The 19,004-nt window shown below is 41.6% G+C and overlaps 1 protein-coding gene across 1 annotated transcript in view; it reads left to right on the top strand.

Annotated features, from left to right (window-relative positions):
• Window positions 1–5,389: 5,389 nt before the first annotated feature.
• Window positions 5,390–19,004, top strand: part of LOC141121420 (guanylate-binding protein 7-like) — a gene marked incomplete at its 5' end in the record, with an annotated part of 28,968 nt that continues 15,353 nt past the window's right edge. Inside the window, 5 exon segments of the mRNA XM_073611107.1 lie at window positions 5,390–5,464; window positions 6,590–6,867; window positions 7,135–7,347; window positions 10,544–10,646; window positions 15,797–15,990. Of these exon segments, the coding sequence (XP_073467208.1) occupies window positions 6,691–6,867; window positions 7,135–7,347; window positions 10,544–10,646; window positions 15,797–15,990 (687 nt within the window).

Genomic DNA, 19,004 nt, shown 5'->3' with positions numbered 1-19,004 from the left:
CAACCATAAAAATAAATAAAAAATAATATCAAACATTCCAAAATACCCAATGCTATACCCACAATTGATCCAGAGGAAGGCGACCATATTTTTATATATATACAGTATAATATATATATATATATATATATATATATATATATATATATATATATATATATATATATATATATATATATAATAATGGGGACGGAAAGTATTCAGACCCCCTTAAATTTTTCACTCTGTTATATTGCAGCCATTTGCTAAAATCATTTCAGTTATTTTTTTGTCCTCATTAATGTACACACTGCACCCCATATTGACAGAAAAACACAGAATTGTTGACATTTTTGCAGATTTATTAAAAAAGAAAAACTGAAATATCACATGGTCCTAAGTATTCAGACCCATTGCTTTGACACTTATATATTTAACTCAGGTGCTGTCCATTTCTTCTGATCATCCTTGAGATGGTTATACACCTTCATTTGAGTCCAGCTGTGTTTGATTATACTGATTGGAATTGATTAGGAAAGCCACACACCTGTCTATATAAGACCATACAGCTCACAGTGCATGTCAGAGCAAATGAGAATCATGAGGTCAGAGACAGAACTGTGGCAAGGCACAGATCTGGCCAAGGTTAAAAACAAATTTCTGCTGCATTTAAGGTTCCTAAGAGCACAGTGGCCTCCATAATCCTTAAATGGAAGACGTTTGGGACAACCAGAACCCTTCCTTTAGCTGGCCGTCCGGCCAAACTGAGCTATCAGGGGAGAAGAGCCTTGGTAAGAGAGGTAAAGAAGAACCCAAAGATCACTGTGGCTGAGCTCCAGAGATGCAGTCGAGAGATGGGAGAAAGTTGTAGAAAGTCAACCATCACTACAGCCCTCCACCAGTCGGGGCTTTATGGCAGAGTGGCCCGAAGGAAGCCTCTCCTCAGTGCAAGACACATGAAAGCCCTCATGGAGTTTGCTAAAAAAACACCTGAAGGACTTCAAGATGGTGAGAAATAAGATTCTCTGGTCTGATGAGACCAAGATAGAACTTTTTGGCCTTAATTCTAAGCGGTATGTGTGGAGAAAACCAGGCACTGCTCATCACCTGTCCAATACAGTCCCAACAATGAAGCATGGTGGTGGCAGAATCATACTGTGGGCATGTTTTTCAGCTGCAGGGACAGGACGACTGGTTGCAATTGAGGGAAAGATTAATGCGACCAAGTACAGGGATATCCTGGATGGAAACCTTCTCCAGAATGCTCAGGACCTCAGACTGGGCCGAAGGTTTACCTTCCAACAAGACAATGACCCTAAGTACACAGCTAAAATAATGAAGGAGTGGCTTCACAACAACTCTGTGACTGTTCTTGAATGGCCCAGCCAGAGCCCTGACTTAAACCCAATTGAACATCTCTGGAGAGACCTAAAAATGGCTGTCCACCAACGTTTACCATCCAACCTGACAGAACTGGAGAGGATCTGCAAGGAGGAATGGCAGAGGATCCCCAAATCCAGGTGTGAAAAATGTATTGTATCTTTCCCAAAAAGACTCATGGCTGTATTAGATCAAAAGGGTGCTTCTACTAAATACTGAGCAAAGGGTCTGAATACTTAGGACCGTGTGATATTTCAGTTTTTCTTTTTCAATAAATCTGCAAAAATGTCAACAATTCTGTGTTTTTCTGTCAATATGGGGTGCTGTGTGTACAATATGGGGTGCTGTGTGTACATTAATGAGGAAAAAAATGAACTTAAATGATTTTAGCTAATGGCTGCAATATAACAAAAAGTGAAAAATTTAAGGGGGTCTGAATACTTTCCGTCCCCACTGTATGTGTGTATATATATATATATATATGTGTGTGTGTGTAATGAAAAAATAAGTGAAAAAAAAAACACTAATTGCAGTGCAACTGGGAAGAAACTTCAATCTTCTGTATATGTTGTTAGTTAAGCAGGATTTAGTAAAAAAGATAAGGGTAGAATAAATATGATTCTCCTGGTGGTGCACATGTCCAAAAAACAAACAATCAAAAAGTTGGTTGCCAAACTGAAAGTCCAAAAATGCTGTCAGACCTACAGATATAGAAATACAAAAAGGGAGACAGACAATCACCTAGTTTGCATCCATGTGGCTTGAGTGGAGACTTCAACCTCAACACAGTGCATTAAGAATAGCTATCAAAAAACCCTTTACCTGCAATTAACTGTACAGCCAAGCATGGGCTCCCTAAGACTCCAGCTACACACTTGTGCTCGTGTGAGCTTTTATATGTCCCCACCCATCCGACCGCAGGTGCGTCAGAATGTGATGCGGACGTAAATCAGGGAGCCACGTGTGTGCAGAATGTGGCAACTCCGTCCCTGAGGCTGACCTCACAACTCTGGGGGAGTGGTCCAGATGGTGATCCATCACGACCATCTGGACAGGCTGGACGGGAGGGAGGGGAGGTGTGCAAGCAGGGCAGATTGTTCTGATAGGACAGAGGTCCTGGTTTAGGAAGAGGGAAACGCCACTCCCCATCCACATCACGTTCCTAAGAAACAGGGCACATAGATCGAAGCCGAGGGCCACAGGTCGGCCCCTGAACCGGGTAAACACCCGGTGAACACATAGAGTTGGTGGGCTTTTCAAAGCAACGTACAGGTACGTTGCTTTGCCCAGCCAAGCCATTCTGCCGATGTATATATGTGTGAAGCGGTCGGCAAGTGGTTAACTAACAGCATATACAGCAGATTGAAGTTTCTTCCCAGTTGCACTGCAATGAGTGTTTTTTTACACTTATTTTTGCATTACATATATGTTATTCCAGTGCCTGGCCTGCTATCTCGTGGATGTTGAGGCTTCCTACACTGGAATCTGATTTGAGTAAATATCACAGAAAATGTATAAAACAGAATAAACTAAAGTAGAATCTTTTCGAATTACAGGTGTACCTATTTGTTTTATGAACATATATTTATTATTAGATTATTTGTGGCCCCCCATCCCCCCTGGCGTTCGGTACGTGTGGCCCATGTGGACAGACTCCTATCATTATTTGCTCTGGTTTTAGTCCTACCACAAAGTGCAACATTTGGAGGTAGGGGACATTTTGGGGGGAACTGATGTCTGTCTGAGGGGTGAAGCCTCCTGATCAGTTTTGTGCTGTTTTTTTTTCATTTTATGCATGTTATGGAGCTTTATTATGAGTGTATTATACTTTGTTTATTATTGATTTTGTTTTTTTTTGCCTTATCAGTGAACTCATCATGCTTTCCTTTGAAGAAGCCGAATACGGCGAAACATGTCGGAAGTACAACCGTGGTGTTGATCCAATGCACCTGAATAATGATACCAAATGGTTGTACAAATAGTTTTATTACAATTATGTTCAAATAAATACTGTTTAATAAAAAAAATTGTACTATGTGATTGAGCACCCATAAAGTCCCGTATCCCTGCTAACTTTGAAATAAAAAAAATTGGGATGTTGGTACCATGATTAATGTGCTTCTGGTTATGTCCTCATACTTTTTTGCAAAAGTGACAGTTTACAGTGTGCATGGAAATCTCACAAGTATGTGTTGTATATAGCACATGCATTGTGGAGAAGGGTCCTTGTTGTGAGGAACTATAACCAAATTCAGTTTTATAGCATTTTTTAGTGCAGTGCATGGCTTCTCTGGGAAGATCCCTTTGATTTCCAAAGAATTACGCTGAAAATTGCCATCTATTCTCTGGTTTTCAGCATACAAGCAAACTCTCCATAAAAAAATCCCTTTCGGGCTCATGCTCACTGCAGCTCAAAGAAGCGGCTCCTACAGGCTTTTGAGCTTTCTTGAGCTCTCATTTTTTTATGCCTGGAAACCCCCCCCCCCATGTTAGCCAATGTGTCCATGCACATTATGGCTTTTTCAGGAGATTACAGGCATATGCTCTTGAAGGCAGAAAAAACCTCCATCAAACTTGTGTTTTTTGAGGAGCTTTCGAGCAGAAAAGACGCCTAATGCCGTGTACACACGACACAAATTTTATCGCGTGTGGGCTTCATCGGACCTTTGCTGTCGAAAAATCAGACAGACTTTAGAAATAGAACATGTTTCAAATCTTTCCGACGGATTCGAGTCCGGTCGAAAAATCAGTTCGTTGGTATGCTAGTACCGATGGACAAACAATGACGCAAGAGCAGCTATTGGCTACTGGCTATGAACTTCCTTATTCTGGTCCGGTCGTACATCATCACAGTCGAATCCTTCGGACTTTGTTGTGATCGTGTGTAGACAAGTCCGATTCGACGAAACTCCATCGTAACTTCCGTCGAAAGTCCGTGGGACCTTTGATGCCGAAAATTCCGGTCGTGTGTACACGGCATAAGTGCCCAAAAAAGAAATGAGCTAAGGGGAGGGTTTGTTTAAAAAAACACTTATGCTCAAAAAAGCCCAAAGAAGTTTAAAGAAGCTCAAAGACGCTCAAAAAAACATGCAAAAGAGCCCAAAAAGGTACAAGCTTCTTCAAGTTGAAATAAAAGCTCAAGTGCCTGTAAAAACTGCTTTTTTTTTTTTAGCTACAGTGTGCATGAGCCCTAAAGCCTCGTACACACGATCGGATAATCCGCCGGGAATTGTGTGATGGCAGGCTGTTTGTATGCTCCATCGGACAATTGTTGTCGGATTTTCTGCGGACAAAAGTGGGATAGCACGCTTTAAAATTGTCCGCCAACAAATGTGTGTTGTCGGATTATCCGATCCGTCAGACAGAACTCCAAAGTGCAAACACGCATGCTCGTAAGCATTGCTCACGATAACACAACATTAGCAGAATTTGCCCAAAGGGTGGCGCTAAAGAGCTGAAAAACCACATAGTTTCTTGTTGGTTGGCCGACAATTCTTTGCCATTTGTATGCAAGACAAGTTCATGGCCAACGTCCTTTGGACAAAAGTCCTACGCTTTGTCCGCAGAAAGTCCGATCGTGTGTACGAGGCTTTAAATCCATGCCCCCTCCCCCCACCAAATAAAATGCCGCTCAGGTTACAGGACTCTTTTTTCGGGCAGCATCAATCAAGACTGAGGATAGACTGTGAGTACAGGACCCTTCGGGGAGAGGGGGAAGCTATGGCAAACAGGATAGGGGAGCCCGGAGTAAAATAATCCTAGGGATGATGGAGATTTAGCTGATACCAATGTTTAGTAAGGAAACTAAAATAACAAATGATAACTTCTACAATTCTTGTTTAATTTTCAGAAGCTGAGAGTTCATCATCAAAGGAGGAGGAATATAATGACCTTAGGCGTCGCCTCCGGATGTATTTCGGGAAACGGAAATGCTTTGTGTTTGAAACACCAACTGACTCCATAAAAGAACTTAAGAAATTAGAAGAGCTACCCGATGACAGACTAAATGAGAAATTTCTGTCTCAGAGTGCCCTCTTCTGTGACTACATTTTCAAGAATGCTGAGATTAAGAGAGTTGATATCACAGTCGACGTCACTGGACACAGTGAGTTAATCTAATGATGTATAGCTTTCATCAAATACGTTAAAGTGTACAGTGCCTTGCAAAAGTATTCACCCCCTTGGCTTTTTACCTATTTTGTTACATTACAGCCTTTAGTTCAATGTTTTTTTTTAATCTGAATTATATGTGATGGATCAGAACACAATAGTCTAATGCCCCGTACACACGAGCGGATTTTCGGTCGGAAAAAACTTCGATGGTTTATCCGACGGAATTCCGCTCAAGCTTGGCTTGCATACACACGGTCACACAAAAGTTCTCAGAACTTTCGACCGCCAAGAACGCGGTGACGTACAACACTACGACGAGCCGAGAAAATTAGGTTCAATGCTTCCGAGCATGCGTCAAATTGTTTCTGAGCATGGGTAGGAATTTTGCGCGTCGGAATTTGTACAGACGATCGGAATTTCCAATCAGAACTTTTTCCGACCGAAAAATAGAGAACATGCTCCCAAAGCTTTTGCTGGCTGGAATTCTGCCAGCAAAAAACCGATGGAGCATACACACGGTCACATTTTCCGAACAAAAGCTCAGTCTTTTGCTGGAGGCATTTCCAATCGTGTAAACATTAGAAAAATATATACCTAAAACTATTTTTCAGAAACAAAAAAACGATAATTGGCCTGTGCGTTTGCATTAACCTCCTTTGTTATGAAGCCCTTAAAAAGCTCCGGTGGAACCAATTACCTTCAGAAGTTACATAATTAGTGAAATGATATCCACCTGTGTGCAAACTAAGTGTCACATGATCTGTCATTACATATACACACCTTTTTGAAAGGCCCCAGAGGCTGCTACACCTAAGCAAGAGGCACCACTAACAAAACACTGCCATGAAGACCAAGGAACTCTCCAAACAATTAAAGGACAATGTTGTTGAGAAGTACAAGTCAGGGTTAGGTTATAAAAAAATATGCAAATCTTTGATGATCCCTAGGAGCACCATCAACTCTATCATAACCAAGTGGAAAGAACATGGCACATGGCACAACAGCAAACCTGCTCTCTCTCTCTCTCTCTCTCTCTCTCTCTATGTATGTATGTAGATATATATATCTATATATATAGATATATATATCTACATACATGTTTTTCCAATTTCCTCAGGATTGGGCGAGCTGGCAAATTTTTACACTGAAGCTCTAAACTCCTCTAATGTTGCCTGCTTGGAGGAGGTGGTGGTTTCCTTGGCTGAAAAGGAAAACAAAATGGCCGTTGAGGAAGGAACAAAGCTCTATGAGGACAGGATGAAGACCATTGTGTTGCCCACTGAAACACTCAACCAGTTCCTGGATCTGAGCACACAGTACGAAGAGGAAGCTAGAAAGGTATTTTTGGAAAGATCGATCAAGGATACAGATAAGAAATTCCTCAATGAATTTATGGTGAGTTTTTATGTTGTATATAAGCCCTGCCCAGTCTGTGTCTGTTCAACTTGGGACTGCCTACACAGGGATGCATGGAACACCTGTGCATCTCTGTGCAGGCTGTGTGAACGAGACCTTAGGCTTTTTTTCCACAATAAATTTAGGTAATTAATGGCAGTGGGTGTAAAGAACTAAAGTTTATTTTCGATCTTCTAATCAAGAATAAGTAGTAACTGGAAATAGTGCAAAAGGGAACTCATGTTTTTTAATTTTTTATTCTATAAGGAAATTGTAAAGAGGACAAGAATGGAGTTTAGTGTTACGAATGAGGAGAAGTCTCGGGAGAAATGCGAGGCTCTTATTAAGAAACATTCTGCGGGCTTGGAAAAAGATTTGGCTGAAGGAAAATTCTGTGTGCCTGGAGGACATGCAAAGTTCAAGAAGAGCTTAAAAGCCATAAAACAAAAATATAGCAGTGAAAGAGGAAAGGGAGTAAAGGTTGGTGGACTTATTATGTCATTCAGGATTAATCTTGAAGTACAACTCATTATGCATTGTAAAATCACAGATTGCATTGTTGCATTATCAGAACTTCAATGTGGCAGTTACCAGTTCTGGAGCTCTGTTAATAAAGTAGGAATATTTAGGAATAGTTATATTTTAGGAATATTTGCCTTGCACTTCTTCATCCCACTGGAATCCAAAATTTGGATGTTGTTAGATTTGGATAGGATTTAATTAGTCCAATCCAAATGTCAGTGTTATGTTTGGTGACTCAGATTCTCAAAGGACTTCTAGGAGAAGAAAGGCCGAAGGCAGCTCCAAAGACTATTCCTGAATTTTATCTGCTTCTGGTGTTCCCTGATCACCCTAATGCCCCGTACACACGGGCCGAATGTCGGGAGACATCGGTCAGTTAAAAGAAAAAAAACATCCGGCATTCGCCTGGTGTGTATTCTGGCCCGTCCGACAGAAGCTGGCTTTGGTCGGATGTGCATGCTTGTAACCAGCAGCCAACTCCTGATAAACACTCTCAGCCAATGACGGAGAGCGCTGATCAGAGAGTTCTGGTTGGGGGGGCCGTCTCCCTGTCAAAACACAATAGCTGAGCGGGGGAGATCACTGAAGTAACTTTGCATAGTAAGTACAGTGTCTCTCTGGGTTGAAAGAAAAAAAAAAACTCATAGTGTATATTCCAGGCTTCAGCCTGACTCCGGATGCCAACAGGCCCCACCTGGCTTTCATGGCTGCTAGGAGCTGTTGGTGTTTTTTAATTTCCCCAGACTGTGTCCCAGTATTTCCATTTTTTACCCCTATGATCCCATCAGACAGGGCTGCCCGGAGCTTCCAAAACGTTTCTGTTTGGTCATTTTTAAATAGTTTGGCCTATCCACAACTGGTCAAACTTTTCAGAGGTTCACTCAGCTTTAATAGCTAACAATATAAGGTATGTAATTATATAGATAACTGTATAAGAAGTATTTCAAATTTCAAAAAAAAATTCTAAGCTAATCGGCAAGAGGGTGTCACAAAATAGCATGGGGAGGTGAGCACTGCCTTGGGGAGCCAATACAAAAAAAAAAATACACACAGCCATGAGCAGTGATTTTCTATATGGTTAAAGTGAAACATTAAAAATGTCCAATTCTTTTAAATAACATGCCTTGTGGGGTTTCCTAATCCTTCCCATGAAGGGGCGCATCTCTGTTATGTACAAAAAGTGCAGCAGTAGCACTAACATGTACATAGGAAATAAATTGAAATATTACCAGTAAATGACAGTTCATTGACAGGTCCTTAAAAAAAAAAAAAATCATACAAGCATACAATTTTCAGCAATTTAAACTGTATTTTTTTTCTTTTTTAAATGTCACTTTTGCAATAGCACATCCTACAATAAGAAAGACAAAAACGTACATATTCCCCCTAATATGCGTACTAGATCTCTTGAGCCAGGTATAACTTTTAAAGCGGCATCTCACAGAAAAAAATGCATGTCCCCCCCCCTCCCCTCTGGGTCTAGTATGGAATTTAACCCCTTGACGTCAACTCCCAACAGCCCTTTAAGGGGTTTGGAATTCCAGGAGGCGGGGTTTGTGACCATGTGACCGCCGTGATTGGCTGTCGCAGTGGTCACATGATCGGAAAACTCCTGATCGCAAGCAACGATCGGGAGATTTGCATGAGCCACCGCTCACCTTGCCTGGAGCGCACAGGGGGCGTGTGCTCTCGGCACAGCTCTGTGGATGCTGTTGCACGCAAATATGCGGCCGCTCGGCGCCATGGCCTGGCCATCAAGATGAAGCATTTTGCGTGCGCTCTGCGCCTAAGTGTTAAAGGGAACTCCTTGCAAATAAAATGCATGGGAGGCCCCCTAAAAATCCAGAACCTTAATTTCAGACACTTAATCCAAAATTCCAGACCCTTAATCTAAGCATGCAGCCTGGCTGGTCAGGAAAGGGGGGTGGATGAATGTGCAGCCCCCTCCTGAACCATACCAGGTTCCTCTCCCTCAAAAAACAGGAGCATTGCCGGTGGGTGTGGAGGTCTGTGGGTGGAGGACTTCATCTGGAAGTCTCCTTTAATAATAAGGGGGCTCCAGATACCACCAGATGGAAAATTTAGGGCACCAAAATTCATCTTCAGTTTCGAGGCTTGACTTGTTGGGTATCTTTTTACTCAGCCCAACCTCATCTTTTATATTTGATGGTAAAGATGGTAATATATTGCATTTTTGTGCCCTAAATGTAACTTTTTTTACTGAAAATATATGCTTGATAAACCGTTATGCAAATAGTGTGAAATAATAAAACTGGAAGTACCAATATTTTATTCTCCATGGTCCCTGCTTTTAGAAAATATATAATGCTTAAAGTAGATGTAAACCCGAAAAAATGTTTTTTTTTGTTTTTTATATCATACTGTAGAGTATAAGATTTGCTATTATTTGAGCCCAGTTTTGCCACACAGAGTTAATCCATCTCTGAGCAATCTTCTTTTATTGTTCAGTGAGACAATTCTTGACAAACTGAGAAAAACTTTGTCAAATCCTCCCCCTTGCTGTGAGTGACAGGTGATTTACATCTCGTGTATTAGCCTAAGAGACATGCAGTACTTTTTAATTCCCTCCCCCACTCCTTTCTTCAGCAGCTCTGCAAGGATTGGCTGTACCACACCTCAGCATGATTTGGCATGCTGAAGTCATGTGGTTACTTTCCTGTCTTTTCACTGGATGTTAGAGATCATAGCAGAAGTTCAGCAGAAGTTCAGTGTTAGAAATAAACAGGAGAAAATGCATATTGACAAGGGAAGTGTAGAGGTGGGCGGGGAGTCTACTGACACCATGACTCCACCCACCGAGCTCCAGACAACAGACCCACCCACAGAATATGCAGTTTTTCGGGTCTCATAACAGACAGAGGGGAGACGTTTGACAGGTAAAGATACATGCACTAGGCATGTATATCCTTATAGATAACCCCTATGGCAGTAGTTTAGAAAGGATGACATTGGGTTTACATCCACCTTAAAGGTTTTAACTAATCTTTAGGCATAAAATTATTAAAATCGTTTTTTAAATGTGCAAGAAAAACGCAAAAATGGCTTTGTCAACAAAAGAGTTAGACGTTAGACCCAGTCATCCAATAGCTGCAATAATTTACAATACATCTTTGCCTTTGTTCACTCTCTACAGGCGGAAGCGGTGCTTCAGGAATACATGACATCCAAACAAACTGATGAAATCCTAATAATACAAAAGGACAAGGACCTGAGCAAGGAACAGAGGAAGAAGGAAGGTGAAATATTTGCTCATTGCCACTTACCATGACAATTAGTAGAAAAGATTTTCTTAATTACAGTGCTTGATCCCTTTTTTACTACTACTACTATTATATACAGTGGAACCTTGGATTACGAGCATAATCCTTTCCAGGAGAATGCTTGTAATCCAAAGCACTCGCATATCAAAGCGAGTTTCCCCATAGAAGTCAATGGAAATGAAGATAATTAGTTCTGCATTGACTTCCATGGCATGCAATACCTCATGTGGCCAGAGATGGGGGGGTGCCGGAGAGCCTCGGAAATACTCAAGGACAGCTTGGCTGATCTCAGAAACCCTCAGAAAGGTTTGGAAACACTTGGGAACAGAGTATTTCCGAGTGTTTCCAAGTATTTCCGAGTGTTGCAGAGTATTTCCGAACGGAGCGGCTCCCAACCGTTCCGAGTGTCACCGGCACCCTCGCACCTCTGCCCATAAGCAGTACTGCACACCCCATTAGCTTGAATTCTGCTTGTTTTGCGAGACAACACTCGCAAACCGAGTCAGGATTTAAAAAAAAAAAAAGTTGCTCGTTATTCAAAACGTATACTCATAAACCAAGGTTCCACTGTACTTGAAAGGGTGTACTACTATATGTGATTATGTGATGGCTGCATTAGTTTCCTTTCCTCTACTTTTCACTGGTGATCCTGCCAGTAACACACTTCCTGTTCCATACTGTATCTGTGGAGGATCAGTGTTGTCACTCTAGGTTCCTCTCCTGATTTAGACTTCTCCTCTTACAATGGAACAGAAGGTGGGGGATTGGTGTTTACAGAAGGTAGCTGAGAAACTTATAACATTGTTTGATATTTCAGTTCCATATTCAGTGATAAGGATACTGAATTTCTGGCAAGAACAGGTATTTTCTGCACTACATTATGGTTCTTGGGTTCAGATATACTTTGAATTGAAAATCTGTATTCAGGAGGGTAAAACAACAGTTCACTTAAAGCAGAGTTCCACCCAAAAAGGGAACTTCCGCTTTAAGTACTCGTGACCCCCTGACATGCCACATTCGGGGGGGGGGGGGCTAGTTTTCACAGGTATCCAGCTCCCACTTCCTCTCCTGGCACTGCGGCACCGAGTGGATGTTTACCTCTCCCCCCTCCCTCCCTGCAATCTTCTGGGACACGTCACAGGTCCCAGAAGATTGCCGGGCCATTCCTAACGCCATTCCTATGCTTTGAACAACTTTGTTGAAGTCTTTAAACCCTCATTCAGCTCCAATTTGAGAAGGTTAAACACAGATCATAATAGAAGCATCAATGTCAAGCATCTAGCAGGCCTCAGCAGGAGTCCTGCAAGCTTCAAGTGTTGCTGAAGTCTTCTGAAGCCTTGTTTAAAGTGACAACCAGCACTCCCATTATGATCTGTGTGTGACCTCCCCAAAATGGGTCTGAATGGTGTTTTAAGTTTCCATATGTCCCCATTTTATAGAGATAGTCCCCATTGTGAGAGGTTTGTCTGCGAAAATGGGCTTCCCTGGAATTCTGACCCCTGTAGTCTATGCTTTAAACTCTCTTGACCCATAGCAGTATAGGTTCAGGTTTTATTTAACCATACTCTTTTAAGCCCCACCCACTGTTAACACAATGTTGCCACACCCAAGCTTTGCTGCATGCTACGCACACCGCATCATTGTCCTTCTCATGACATCCAGGGTATCTTGTCTTTATACCTCCAAAGTCTGCGTACAGTATCTCTGAGACCAATTGTTTCAGGGGGTGTTCAAAAGGGAGTGTGAATGAGGGTGTGGTTTTGTGGGTGTGGTCAGTAGGTTGTCCCCTGAATTTATATTGAAAATCTGGTAACCTTATTTAAAAAGCTTCAACAAAGTTGCTTGTAGCTACGAGCTGAAGCCCATATGGGCACAGCCTAATCTTTGTGATTTATGTACCTGTAATGGACAGAGCAGAAGGTTTAAGTTTGCTTCCTATAACAAGGCCAAGAAGTAAAAAATTGTATTTATTTTTACATTTATTGGGGTCCATTCACTAATGTTTACTGCATGTGATAACGCATTCACGTGACTCATTTTCATAAATTACCACATGCGCTACATTAAGTCCAAATCATACCGCTAAATGAAAAATATAAGTAAATTTCATTTAACCACTTGCCGACCGGGCCATAGCCAAATGACGGCTACAGCAAGGTCAGATAACTCTGTGAGGGCATTATATGGTGTCCTCCCAGAAAGATGCTCCCACGCGCCCCATGCATCCGGGAATGTCCGTGACCGTCGGGTCTTCAAAACCCAGAGCCTCATGTATCGGGGTAAAGGACAATGACAGTGGCCCTTTACCACGTGATCACTCCGTATTGGACGCAGTGATCACTTGTCAACAAACCAGGGCATGTCTGGTTCGGCTCCTCCCCTCTCCCCACACCAATCGGTAAAGTGTGTGAGGAGAGGAAGGAGTCGGGTGCAGTAGTGCTGTGGGCTGAATCTGAAGTGCCCACAGCTCTGATCTGTGCCCATCTCATTCATGTCCATCCATGCTTCATCCATCGCCATACTCCGGAGGAGTAGCAGAATGTATTTTGGGGGGTCATTTTTGCTATGTACATGCTATGTGTTAGAAATATCTTTTAATCTGACAATTTTGTGTAAAAAAAAATGCGTTTTCATTTTCTTTCCACATTTTCCAAAAACTTGTGGAAAAAAATTACATGTTCAAAAGACTCATTATGCCTCATAGATTATTTGTTGGGCTGTTTACTTTGCAAACTGGGGTCTTTTTTTGGGCACTTCCATTGTCCTAGTGCTCCAGGGCCTTAAAAAATGTGTGAGAGTCTAGAAATTAGATGTGTAATTTATATCCCTATAACACCTGACGGTGCTCCCTGCATGTTGGGCCTCTCTATGTGGCCAGGCTGCGTAAAAGTCTCACACATGTGGTGTCGTCATACTCAGGAGAAGTAGCAGAATGTGTTTTGAGGTGTAGTTACAAGTATGCATATGCTGTGTGAGAGAAATAACCTGTTAATATAAAAATTATGTGAAAAATAAAAATAAATAAAAAAAATCTTCAGTTTGAAAAGAATTGTGGGAAAAACTACAACTTCAAAAAACTCATCATGCCTCTTACTAAATACCTTGGAATGTCTACTTTCCAAAAAGGAGTAATTTGGGAGGTATTTGTACCTTCCTGGCTTGTTAGTTTCTTAAGTACATCAGGTGTGATCAATTTTCAATGATTGGCACCATAGCTTGCAGACTCTTTAACTTTCACAAAGACTAAACAATATACACTGATTTGGGTTATTTTTACCAAAGATATGTAGCAGTATACATTTTGGCCAAAATATGTGAAGAAAAATTACTAATTTGCAAAATTTTATAACAGAAATTAGGAATGTTTTACAAAATTTTCGGTCTTTTTTTATTTATAGCGCAAAAAATAAAAAAACAAGTTGTGAATAAATACCACCAAAGGAAAGCTCTATTTGTGTGAAAAAGAGGACAAAAAAAAATCATTTGGGTACAGTGTTGCATGACTCAGTAATTGTCATTCAAAATGTGAGAGCACCGAAAGCTGAAAATTGGTCTGGGCAGGAAGGGGGTTTAAGTGCCCAGTGGGCAAGTGGTTAAAAAGCTCTTAAGTCGTATTAACAAATGGACCAGAGAGTAAAGAAATATACAATATTTACCAACAGGGTTTTGCTGGTGGTATCAAATGCAGTATTTGTCAAAAAACAGGGTGAGGGCCCACAATGTTTTTTTGACAAATAGCTGGTTGCTAAGAAGGGGGCTGGGCAGCCAGCCTCGGCATCCTTAACAATGGGTTCACAGCTGAATGTGAACAAACATGCCAACTTTAATAATGATGAAAACAAAACAGTGTGCCCCCCCCAAAAATCCATACTAGACTCTTATCCTGTGTTGATGACGACAAAGGCCTCATCCCCTCAACCCTGGCTGGTGGTTTTGGGGGTCTGCGGGAAGGGGCTTATCGGAATATGAAAACTCCCTTTAGCAAGGGGGGCCCCAGATCTCACCCCCCACCTATTTGAATGAGTATGGGGTACATTGTACCCCTACCCATTCACCAAAAAAGTGTCAAAGTTATAAAAACAGAGAGACAGTTCTTGACAATTCCTTTATTAAAAAGTAAAAAAAACAGTGTCCCCCGATGACAATCATGACGCCCGCACACCACCAAAACCCAAAAAACAAAAAAATAAAAAGAGCTCCACCTGCAAGGATGGCTGGCCGCCAAATGCCTCCTCCACCATTTGACAGTTCTTATATAGGTAAGGGGGGCCACCTGTCGATGTCACCTGGTGGCACCGTCCTTTTTGTGATGTCATGGACCGGTGCATGCTGTGTCTGTGATGTCACAAGGGGCGGTGCCACCCGGTAACATCGCCAGGTGGCCAGCCATTACCTATATAAAAACTGTCAAACGGCGGAGGAGGCATTCGATGGCCAGAGGTCTTTGCAAGTGGAGCTCTTTTTATATATATATTTTTTGCGTTTTTCAGGTTTAGGTGGTGTGCATGGGGGTTACTGTTTTTTTTTATTTTTTCTTATAAAGGAATTGTCAAAAACTGTCTCTGGATTTTTATTACTTTTTGACAACTTTTTTGTTGAATGGGTAGGGGTACATTGTACCCCATACTAATTCACATAGGGAGGGACTGGGATCAGGGGGCTTGTTAAAGGGGGCTTCCAGATTCAGATAACCCCCTGACCGCAGAACCCCACAGCAACTGGCCAGGGTTGTGGGGATGATGTACCATAAACATAAGGACAAGGTGCTTTGGGTGAGGGGGCAGAGCCCCCCCGCCCCAAAGCACCCACCCCCCATGTTGATGCATGTGGCTTGGTATGGTGGCATGTGGCCTGGCCTGGCCTGCCGTGCTGCATGCTCAGATAAGGGTCTGGTATGCATTGGTGAGTGAACCAACTGACAGCTGATGAGTCATCTGTTGTTAAGGACTCGGCCGTCGGCTTCCCAGCCCGCTCCTTAGCAACCAACTGAATGCTGTAAATTATTGCATTAAATAATGCAGTAATTAACTCAAAATTCTTAGTGAATTGCACTTTCAAAACTGATTTGCCGCAAGCGTTATTTTACTGCATTTTGAATTGACCCCATTGTTTGCTTTGTTTGTCAGAGGAAAACTCTAGAAAACAAATAGAGGAAATGCATGAAAAATTACAACAAATGAAAGAAGAGCTTCAGAAACAGATATTAAATGAAGAAAGAGAGAACTACAAGAGGACTATTGAACAGTTAAATCATAAGATGGAGGAAGAGAGCAAACGGATGAACGAGAAAATGGAACAAGTCCTCAGGGAGAAGGAAATGGTAATACTAATTAGTTTAATTTGCTACCTAATTTATTCAAATACACTGTATTTTAAAACCTATTTTCACTTTTTGGCCAAAAAACATGTTCCGAATCAAAACTAGAATATGAATGCTTCACCAGTACAGTGGTTTTATATAATAATGGAGTGTCTGTTTTCTGTGTGGTAGTTGTAGTGCCCAAAAACGAATTCAGTGCACGTGAGAAACTAATCCTAAGTAAATACTACACAACCAAACTTTGTGGAAAACTTCACCTACCTAGATGGCCAAAAGTGGATTTCCCTTCAAATCAATAAGGTCAGGTGATTCCAGTAAAGGCTCCTGTTAATGTGGCAGCATGGAAAGACATTTTAGACAATTATGTGCTTCTAACCTTGTGACAACAGTTTTGGGAATGGCCCCTTTTTGGTCCCAGTGTTATGTCGCGTACACACGAGCAGACTTTACGGCAGACTTTGCCCGGCGGACGGGATTTCGACGGACAATTCGATCGTGTGTGGGCTCCAGCGGACTTTGTTTTCTCAAAAGTTGGACGGACTTAGATTTGAAACATGTTTTAAATCTATCCGTTGAACTCGAGTCCGGTCGAAAAGTCAGCTCGTCTGTATGCTAGTTCAACGGACAAAAAGCCACGCTAGGGCAGCTATTGGCTACTGGCTATAAACTTCCTTAAGAATGTTCTAATAGGGGAATGGCGCTGTTCACAGACAATTTATATGAAGAGGTGAAATCTAAAAATAAAAATAAAAATGTGTGCACCAACAGCAAACTTGGTGAAAAATCCTGAAAACGTGCTACAACCCTTTACAGTGTATATGTCATATGGGATGTGGGTGTGCAAGTCACCAAAACATTTATAAAAAGTGAAAATAAATATAAAGAACATAAAAAGCTGGTATGAGTGACACTAAAACATATCCACGTTTAAAAATCCCACTGACGTGCCAAGTGACACCAAAAGTTGGCAACTATAATTCCTCTAATATTGACTGGAAAGATCAGAAGATATAAATACAAAATATATATAATAAATAGATGTGCAGCAATCAAAAAATGTATAGATTTGATAAATTAGTTTGTGAATATGTGCAACCAAAAAACGTGTAATAATTTTATGTGCACCAATAAAAATTGTCCAATAAAAATTGTCCAATAAGTGTAAAAAAAGTCCCTGTGCACAGATGGTAGGTGTATCCAAGTAATCCCCAGCAGGTTTTCAGTACTGTCGGAAGGCCCAACCCCTGCAGGGTTAATGGGCATATGTGTGTAGATCCAGTAACAGGAATCCTGAACGACCGATATCCCTCTCTCAGGGTCCATGATCTCCTTCCCATTTAATTCGCTATAATCCTTTTAATGGTATCCACCGGAGAAAGTCCATGTATGTAGAGAAAAGAGGAGCCTCATAGCGTAAATCCAAAAAGATGTAAATTTATTAAACAAATGAGTTAAAACAAATAAGTTAAAAAATGGGAGCTGACAATGCTCCACCGGCTGTTAGGCCGTGGAACGCACGCCGCTACCACGCCTCCATAGCGGCTTTTGGCTTCCAGCCAGCCGGTGGAGCATTGTCGTGAACGAAGAACAATAACTTTATTCCTTCCATGAGCACGTTGCAGAAAGAATATGAAACAAATCTTCTAGAGATATGAGCTGCCTTATTCACTTGGTTCCTGTAATGGTCTGCAAATCATCTCCCTCCTGTTTACTACTATTTCCCAACCACACAGTATCTCCAAGTTAAGTCCCAAGAACAATACTCTGAATAGAGTTCTTGGACAGACTGATGGAATTTCCCCCGGGTGATCCTCAGCACCCTCAGTCTTTGAAAATACTGCTTCCCTGGGTATGCACTCACATGTACATTTGAGCGACCGTCCATGATTGCCATACTCGGGTCCTCTCCCTGTTTTCCTTCTTTTCTCTTGATAATAGCAGCCTCTCCTTTTTAGATGTTGCAGATTCTTACTGTAATCTCCTCCATCTCTCCTCCTGTGAAGGCATGTTTCCCTCCTCGGAGGGGAAAGTTCTTAAGCTGCACCAGCTTCTACATACTGTCTTCCTTTGCTGTTCTTTTACCATCAGCAAGCCACAGCCCCCGTGGAGCATGTGACCCACAGTTATATAGGCCTGTAAACCCCTGCCCATACAAATTAATGTATGGTATAATTTACTTAGAATAGGGGACCCATAGGTCACTTTCCAATAGTTGATGCACTAGCATAGAAAATGAAAGAGGCGGAGTGGCATAACACAGCTCAGCTTGACATGTTGCGTGTATTCAAAAGATGCTTCTTCAGGAGCTCACAGCATATTCTATGAATAAGAAATTGCAAATAAGTTTCTATTATTGATTTATAACATTATTATACAACATTCTTGTCTTAATGGTATTTATGCTGCTACACAGCTCCCTATAAAATTCCACAGTCTTATTTGCAATTTCTTATTCATAGAATACGCCATAAGCTTCTGAAGCGTCTTTTGAATACGCGCAACATGTTGAGCTGAGCTGTATTGTGATACACCGCCTCTTTCACTTTCTATGCTAGTGCATCAACTATTGGAAAGTGACCTATGGGTCCCCTATTCTAAGTATATTTCTAATGGAATGCTCAGGTGGCACAAACCCCCCCCCCCCAAATGACCCCATTTTGGAAAGTAGACACCCCAAGCTATTTGCTGAGAGGCATGGTGAGTATTTTGCAGCTCTCATTTGTTTTTGAAAATAAAGAAAGACAAGAAAAAATTTTTTTTTTCTTTTTTCAATTTTCAAAACTTTGTGACAAAAAGTGAGGTCTGCAAAATACTCACTATACCTCTCAGCAAATAGCTTGGGGTGTCTACTTTCCAAAATGGGATCATTTGGGGGGGGGGTTTGTGCCACCTGGGCATTCCATGGCCTCCGAAACTGTGATAGGCAGTGAAGCGTGAAATCAAAAATTTACGCCATTAGAAAGCCTGAAGGCGGTGCTTGGTTTTCGGGGTTCCGTACGCGGCTAGGCTCCCAA

The sequence above is a fragment of the Aquarana catesbeiana genome, unplaced genomic scaffold (assembly GCF_042186555.1).
Source record: "Aquarana catesbeiana isolate 2022-GZ unplaced genomic scaffold, ASM4218655v1 unanchor171, whole genome shotgun sequence".
NCBI classification, from domain to species: domain Eukaryota; kingdom Metazoa; phylum Chordata; class Amphibia; order Anura; family Ranidae; genus Aquarana; species Aquarana catesbeiana.
Note: the sequence above shows the minus strand (reverse complement) of the source record. Positions and strands in the feature narration are given on the sequence as shown.